General features: G+C 34.5%; 1 protein-coding gene across 1 annotated transcript; it reads left to right on the top strand.

Moving 5' to 3' along the window:
- Window positions 1-2,427: 2,427 nt before the first annotated feature.
- On the top strand, window positions 2,428-3,276 carry LOC110103627. The gene is made up of 2 exons (XM_020832418.1): window positions 2,428-2,927; window positions 2,973-3,276. The coding sequence occupies exons 1-2, from the start codon at window positions 2,428-2,430 to the stop codon at window positions 3,274-3,276; spliced, it is 804 nt and encodes a 267-aa protein (XP_020688077.1).
- The last annotated feature ends 5,717 nt before the right edge of the window (window positions 3,277-8,993 follow it).

Genomic DNA, 8,993 nt, shown 5'->3' with positions numbered 1-8,993 from the left:
AAGAGTGGCAGTGCACGAATCAAGGAGAGGCTGGATAGGTGTATTCTGAACTCAAAAGCCTTGGAGCTGATTAATTAAGCGGTAGTGAGGCATTTGAGTAGAATTGCTTCAGACCATTGTCCCATTATTTTGAAGATGTTTAATAAGCAAAATCATAGAACCAGATTTTGGAATAAGAAGATGTTTGTTTGTCTTATTCAACTACAGCCTCGGTGGTCAAGCAATCTTGGGCTAAACTAGTGAGAGGAGGTGATATGGAAGCATTAAATAAGAAACTGTCAAGGGTTCTTAAATCCTTGTTTTTTTTGGAGCAAGGCCAAGCATCAAAGCTGGAAGAACTGAAGGAAAAACTTAAGGAAGAAATTGAAAAACTTTAGCTGGAAGAAGCTCTTGAACAGCAGTTTTCGGTCAGCAATGCTCTGCTACTTAGATCCAAAGTCAATGAGTTCAACTGCACTCTAGCATGGTTAAATGCATGGTGGAGACAAAGGGCTAAAGCTAAATGGATGATGGAAGGGGGGATTCGAATTCTAGTTTCTTTCATGCCTTTGCAAATGGTAGAAGGAATGGTAATTTAATTAGGCAATTAAAGAGTGATGATGGGGAACTGATAGAGGATCCTGAAATTATCAGGAACAATTTTTATGAGTTTTTTTGTAGCAAATGGAAACTCAGGAACTGCCAATTGGAAAATTGGCCCGTAAATGAGAACCTCCTAAAACGTGAAAGCTGTGAAATCCTTGATGCTATTTTTTCTATTGAAGAAGTTGAAGAGGTGATTAGAGAACTTGGCAACAACATTTCACCAGGGGTGGATGGAATAACCTACTCTTTTATCAAAGCGTACTGGAAGATCAATGGGATGGATGTGTGGAAAGCTATTCAACTTTGCTTCAGTTCGGGTAGAATGTCTTCCAAATGGAAAGAGACATTGGTGGTGCTTATCCCCAAAGTAAGTAATCCTTTATCTCCTTCAAATTTTCAGCCAATAAGCTTATGCATGTCAATTTACAAAATTATGGCAAAAGTGCTGTTAAATAGAATGATGAAAGTCATACACTGTTTAATATCTGAGGAACAAGTGGAATTCATAAAAGGGAGGGCTTTATTAGAGCATGTGCTTCTTGCACAAGAACTTTTTCATAAATTCAGATTCTCAAAATCTAAAAGAGGATTGGTAGAAATCAAAGTGGATATGGAACAGGCATACGATAGTATGGCCTGGAATACCCTTTGGCAAGTTTTGAGATATTTTGGTTTTCTAGATAGGTTTTCCAATCTTGTAATGGAATGTGTTACTGGCCCTATCTTATTGGTGCAAATTAATGGTGTTGGTTTGGAAAGAATTAGAGGAAGGAGTGGTTTTAGATAGGGTTGTCCATTGTCGCCTTACTTATTCATTCTATGCTCCCAACTTCTTACTAATGCCTTCTTACCTAAGGGAAGGAACTTGGGTTTGAAAGTAGCCCCTTTGGCTCCCAGGATTTCTCATCTGTTGTTTGCAGATGACATATTGATTTTCTCTAACGCTAAAATGGGAAATTTGAGGAGGATCAAGAAAATCACAATGGAATATTGTAGATGGACGGGTCAGCAAGTAAATATCTCAAAATCTTCTATCATTTATAGTAAGATTATGGAAAGTAGAAGGAGGAGGGATATCTCTAAACTTATGGGGTTCATGGAGGTCAGTTCAATTATTTGGGCATTAAAATTGCTTTAAGGAGGCTTGTAGCAGCAGACTTCTCTAAGTTATTAGAGAAAGCAACCTTTAAATTGGACATTGGGGGGAAGAAATTAATCTCTTCGGCTGGCAGGGTGGTTCTTATCAAATCAGTGTTGCAAGCTATTCATGTATTCTACTCGTCCATTTCTCTGGTTCTTTTGAGTATCTTGAAGAAGCTTGACAAGATTTGTAGGGAGTTTCTATGGAACAAAAGTAATGGGAACAAAGGACTACATTTTGTGGCATGGAAGGATATATGCAAACCAGAGAGCCAAGGAGGACTTGGTATACATTCAACTGTGGATATGATCGAACCTTTAAGAGCTAAGCTGGTTTGGAATTTTTTGAAGAAGCCAAATTCTATGCTTAGTAAATCCTTAACAGCGAAATATGGTAGAAGTGTTTGGTATGATGAAGGAAGGATGAATTATTCTCCAACATGGAAATTGATACTGAGTGGAGATAAGCCTTTAAGGCAAATAGTGAGGTGGAATATCATAGATGGGGTATCGATGGATATTTTGAAGGACATTTGGGTCCTAGATAAATTCCTGGATAGATGGCCTACTTTCATAGCAATGGGGGATGAAAATTAGCCAAATATGTCAAGTTTTATTTCGGATGGAGGTTGGATTCCAGAAAAATTGCATGAGTTTTTCGGGTAAGAACTGGTGAAGGTGATCTGTAAAACAAAGGTTGGAATGGATATTCCTAAAGATGAACTGGAGCTGTTGAGAAGCTTTTCTGGAAGAACAATTTCTGCTATGGCAAAATACAACAATGTAAAATGGGAAGAAGATGAATATGCGGTGATACAAGATTGGAAATGCATTAAAAACCTGAAGCTCAATCCTCGGGTATCATATTTCTGGTGGAAGCTTATGAAGAATGTGATTCCTACGATGGATTTCTTAATGCATAGGAGATTGTTAGATAACAACCTTTGTCCAAGAGGTTGTGATATGAAGGAAGATGTGGAGCATGTGGCTGTCAAGTGTTCTAAACTAATTCAGGTAATTCAAATGGCTAATCGGTTGGGGTTTTCCTTACCTGTTTTTAATAGTTTAGAAGAATGCTTAAAGTTTTTGAGGAAGCAAGGGAAGGTGGATCCTTTTAGTACAAAAACTTATTGTGCTTTGGTTTATCATTCATGGAAGAGTAGAAACAATCTTGTTCATGAAGGCCAGGAGCTTGGAGCTGGGTTGATTGTTACTAATGCTATTACCTATGCATCTATATAATCAAGAGGTAATCTATATTCAGACCACTGGGGTGCTAACCCACATTATATGCTAACTTCTACTTCTTGGCATCCCCCTCCACCCGGATGGATTAAGGTGAACATAGATGCATCTTTGCTTAGTTCTAATGAAGTGGGGATTGGAGGTATTTTCAGAGATCATAAAGGAAGGATGCTTCTATCTTTTGGATTCTCTGTTGTGAATTGGGACATTGGATTCTTGGAGTTATTGGCATTTCGTTCATTGGCAAGAGTTATCAAGGATTGGATGTTGGATGCAAAAGGTTTGATTATGAAGGAGACAATTTGAATGTCATAAGGCATTTATAGAACTTGGTTTGTTATGAAAATCGAGTGGATGATCATTCAACAAGAGAGGACTTGGACTTTCTGAATGGATTTAAGGTAATTATGTTTCATTTTGTTAATAGGAGTAGTAACAAGTTAGCTCATTGGTGTGTTAACTATGCTTTGACAGGAGATTTCTTTTGGGATGTTTTAGAAACTAATATGGTTCCTCCTATTTTTTATTCTTTGTTAAAGGAGGAAAGTGATAGGATTTCTATCACTTAGTTTTTGTTTTAGGATTTCTTTCTTGCTTTAATGCTATTGGCAGTTTCATCAAAAAAACAAGTTTACTTATAACTACTACAAGTCAAATTCATCACATGATTAATTTAATTCATATTTTCATCAAGAATAATATAAAAGTATTGAAATTTCATGAATTTGTAGTTTAACTTATAAATGAATTTTTTTAATTATTTTCATATACCATTATTTAAAGTATTGAATAATTTAAATAGAAAATAAGAGGCCTACTAAGAAACTGATTTGTTCATCCCAATTGATGTTCATGTTTTTTATGAAATGGAATGGTTCAGTTGAGTAGATTGAGAGTTGATTTGGTTGATCTCCATAAGAGCATAACAGTAAATGGTATTCTTTTAAATTCTAGTTTATTCAACATATTTTGAAATCCTAAATTTCTTTTAAACTATTATAAATAAATATTTTGGAAAGAAATGTATCATATGATTTTTATGTATTTTTTATTTTATTATTATATGTTAGATGATTTATTGGCTCTAGTAGATTAAATATGAAGGTTGAGCTAGGTTAAGTTAGGATCAATTCTTTCCTAAAGACATCAAATTCTTCAAAAATAAAGTAAAAGAGATATTTATAAATTTTACGAGAAATGATATACACTTTTTAACTTCAACCAAATAATTGATTTTTTAAAATCCCAACATTATTTTTACCATAAACTTAAAATGCATATAAATAAGCAACCTTTAACATGTTAAGATTTATTTATTGATACAAAAATTGCTTTGAATTTTTTTAATTAAATTAAAGGCAAGTTTTGAACATATCTCACTTTATCATTATGTTTATATACTTTCAAGGAAGTCAACCTTATGTTGAAATTGGACTTTAGAAACTCAACTATGGTTAATGTTTGTATTCTTTTGAAGTCATGATCAAACCATAACCATTGCTACCGATGGCCTTTCTGTATTTAACAACTTACCTTTACTCCTTATATACAGCTGTCATTGCACATATTGAGCATTAATGAAATTAACTATTCACAAATGCATTTATCTATACTACCCTTCTCCTGCTCTTTAGTTCATCTGCTATATTTAAGCTCTCTCATTATTTCTTTATGGTATTAGATCCATTTGCAAAATTTCAAAATGGATGCCTCTATGGGCTCTAAAAATTCTGTCCTAGCCTCCGCTCGACTTCTGCTTTTCTTCTTCAGGGGAGTTTTAATGGATTTAATTATGGGGTAAATTTTGGAAGGTAGATGAGGTTGTAGATAAGACACTATGCAGAGATTTTGCCCTCATTTTGTGAGGACTTTATGATCTAAATTCTAATTTCCTATAGGCGCAAGCTCCTATAATTAAATATCCCTCCTGATAACGAGAGAGAACTTTTGATAAAGGTTAGTCATCGATGAATATGTCAAATCCATAGATACATAGTATCTGATATATAGTGGCAGCATAAGCTTAGGAATTGGACAGTTTGGATGTTTGATATTTAAAATAGAAGTTTTGCCATCTTGTACTTAAAGAAGATTAGGGGGGAATGAATGATGGAATCGATTAAGATCCCATGGTTCCGTCATCTCAAGCCATCGTAGTACCTGGTATACTTAGTTAGAGGAGGTAGTCGACCCAACCTGCTAGAAGGATCCTTGTCTGCAGCCATTGGTTGCTTCGTCCAAGGGTACCTTATAGACCTGGGGTAAATATTTGTCTAAGGGGATAAATTTGAATCAACCTTAGCGAATAGAGGGCTTTATGCCCTATCAATCATATCTTATTGATTCATATCTCAAGTATTTAATACCATTAAAGATCATATTGGCTCTTGCCATAATCGATATTTTGTGGTGCCATTTGACAACAAAACCATTTGGTTCAAAGGGCTTTGGTCATAACTGTTTATCCTTACGGTGCCATTTGGTGGAAAAACTGTCGGTCAGAGGACATATACCATGTCCTTATTTACAGGATATTATTTGAGAATATATTTTAGTGATATTTTCGACTAAGCATTAACTCCATATGAGCTAAAGTGATATTTAAATTTTTCCACCTTGAAAAATTGTTGCAGAGGGTGGATGGATTTTGCTTTAAGTGTTGAATAATGATTGGATTTCAAATTTTAAATATTTTTGGGATTTTTAAGATTTTTGGATTTTGGATGATCATCAAGATTTTTTATTTTTGGGCATTTGAGTGTCATTTGAAAGTGTTTGTAAACTTCTCCAGTTGAGATTTGCATTCAACATGGCCATTATTGGGGTATTTGAGGTCATTTCTATTTATAGCTTGAACCTTGTCGACCTTAGCAACTTGCCGATAGGGGATCAGGTTTTTTAGTCTTTGTGTCTTTATTAGTGAATTCTCATTGTTATAGGCCTTGAAGGCCTAATATGAATGTATTAAGAAAAATATACCGGTCATCACAACCGTATATTTATTTAATGGTTTGAACCTTATCGACTCCTATTGATCCACATAAAATGATCGGGTTCGACTTTGAATTCATTTATTGACACGTGCAACATCTGTAGACGTCATGTGTGTTCCTACAACATGCTCGCCAAGGCCCATGCAGATGTTTGGGGGTATTTTATAATTATTTGATGAACCTTGTCGACTCCTATTTACCTACTTAGGAGAACCAGGTTTAAATTTATTGACCCGCGCAGCATCTCTAAACGTCATGTGTGTTCCTACAACACGATTATTGGGGCCCATACATGTGTTTAGGGGCATTTTATAATTATTTATTGAGCCTTGTTTACTCCTAATTGCTCAGGAGGATCGAGTTTCATAGGTTTATGCTTTTATGAATGAATTTTCATTATTATAGGCCTTGAAGGCCTAATATAAATATATTAAAATAAATATATCGATCCCCATAACCGTATACTTGTCCGATGATTTGAACCCTATCGACTCTTATTTACCTACTTAAGAGGATTTGGTTTAAACTTGAATTCACTTATTGACCTACCAGCATCCCTAAATATCATGTGTGTTCCTATAACATGCTCGTCGGGGCCCATGCGAGTGTTTGATTGTATACCCCCTTTTATGTGCCTATGTGTATATAAATTACTGTGCATGTGCAAGGGTACTTTAAAATATTTTTAAATGCCTTATGTTTTTCTGCATAAATATTACAAATCCAATGGCGTGTTGTAACAACTTTTGGATTGAGTATTTTGCTGCTTTGTACATGTAGACTGTTGTGTACTAATTGTTACTTTCTGCAGGTGGGTCATTGTGCACTAACGAATCTCTTGCTTTTTCCCATGGATCTTGAAAGTAATTAGATATTTTATATACTTTCTTGTAGATGGCACTTTGCATACATGAAATACTTGCTAGGAAGGCTCATAGGACTTCAGATTTATCGCAGCCATATATCTTTACTTGCAGTGATCATATGTACTTGTGTCCATATGAGATTTATTGTACTTACTATGTATCCACTTTTTTATCCACAAGTGGCTCATGTTTATTTATAGAGACCCATTGTATTCACTATGTCCTCCTGGAAATGATCATAAAAGAGCCATTATTTCTACATCATATATTCCTTTCATCAATCTCAGGTGATTTGATATACTTATTTGGAAGGGCGGGTCTTCCACTACTGATTAATAATGTTTCCATCTCAATCTTGTAGGGATTATCATAGGAGTCTATCATGTCTGCATCATGTCCACCTTTTCTATTCAGAACTTATTTGCGGTGATGGGTCCTCAATTATCGATCACCAATATCGCCTTCTTCAATTGATAGGTGAATTATTATTTGTATTGAGATTTTTAATAATGCATATAGGAGACACACATGCATTTTGCAACTATCTTATTATCTTTGTAAGTATGGTGCATCTGATCTCATAGAGAATGTTATAAGAGTCCACTACATCCGTCATTGTATAAACCAACATCATTCATTACATGCTTATGTATTCGAGTATTGATGATTGGTGGTTATTCAGATGCTGTACATTTAGTATTGCTCTTTGTTTGTATGGACTGAGGTCTTGTAATGTGCCTGTATGTACTTTGATGTTGGTTGTGAGGATGCTGTAATATCCTTCCTACAAGAGCTCACAGGTATTTAAATTTTTTGCATCTTAACCATATTCATTTGAGTTCGTTGTATTGATTCACTGTCTTCCAGTTCAATTTTGCTTAAGTCTTATATGTCATTATGAGTTTAGCTCTTTGTATTCCATTCAAACTCAAGTCGCTTGAGTCCCCTATTATTCTTGAAAGTTCAGGTTCTTGTTCAAGTCCTCTGTGGTCCAACTCAAGTCTTCACTTAAGTTCAAATTATGTTCACTTGATATTAAAATCCAGTTCAAGTTCAAACTTATTTTATTTGGTTTAGGTCTTGATTAATCATTTGATTTATGTTCAACTTCAAGTTCACAAGTCTGTTAGTTCATGTTCATTCAAGCTTAACTTCTGATGTTCAATTTGAGTGAAGGTTCTTTATATTTGCTTGGAATAAAGTTCAAGTGCAGAACTTACTACTATTTTTTGTCACTTGCTTGGATTTAAATTCATTTAAGCATGAGTTCATTTAAGTCAATTTAGTTCAAGTCTGAGCTCACAAGTACTCTGTTCATTTGAGTTCAAATCAAGTCCGAGTATAGTCATATGTTCATCCAAAATTTTGACAGTCTCCCAGTATGTCCCCCATTTAAGGGAAAACTATAAAAAATTGGGCCTCCCGTCATGCTAGAGAAAAGAATGTACGGTAGGTGTCCTTGGACACCGCGGCCGTGAAATCTTCAATCCCACCATGCTAGAGAAAGGTGTGTATGGGTCTTAGATACCTGTTAAAAGAAAAGCATTTATTTCCCCGCAGGTATAGAGCCGCATATGGATACTTAAGATTATCCCAGACATGCTAATAAAAGCATGCACCAAGCCTACCTACCTCACAATAGGTGTCACACCGGGTTCCCTTCCCACAATGCTAGAGAAAAGCATTTATGGGCAGTTTGTCTCTCGCCTATCTCGTCATAGGTGTTGCACCGGGTTTCCTTCCCACGATGCTAGAGAAAAGTGTGTGTGGGTGGTTTGCAGACTTGACACACACACCGAGGTAAGAGAGGGATTTGGATTCATGAAGTTATACCTTGGCAACCCATGAGGTGGAGGGCATGTGGATCAAGGCAAGAGAGAGGCATGCTTCTTCATTTTTTTAATTAATTAATTATAATTAACATTAATTAATTATATTTAATTAACTAATTATTTTTAATTAATTACTTATATTTAATTATAATTAATTAAAATAATTAATTAAATTTAATAAAATTAATTAAAATAATAAGTTATAATTAACTTATAATTAATTATAACTAATTAATTTTAATTAATTTTAATAAATTATAATTAATTAATAATAATTAATAATAATTAAATTTATAAATTATAATTAATTAATTATTTTTATTATTATTAAT

The sequence above is a fragment of the Dendrobium catenatum genome, unplaced genomic scaffold, assembly GCF_001605985.2.
Source record: "Dendrobium catenatum unplaced genomic scaffold, ASM160598v2 fragScaff_scaffold_1400, whole genome shotgun sequence".
Taxonomy (NCBI): Eukaryota; Viridiplantae; Streptophyta; class Magnoliopsida; order Asparagales; family Orchidaceae; genus Dendrobium; species Dendrobium catenatum.
Note: the sequence above shows the minus strand (reverse complement) of the source record. Positions and strands in the feature narration are given on the sequence as shown.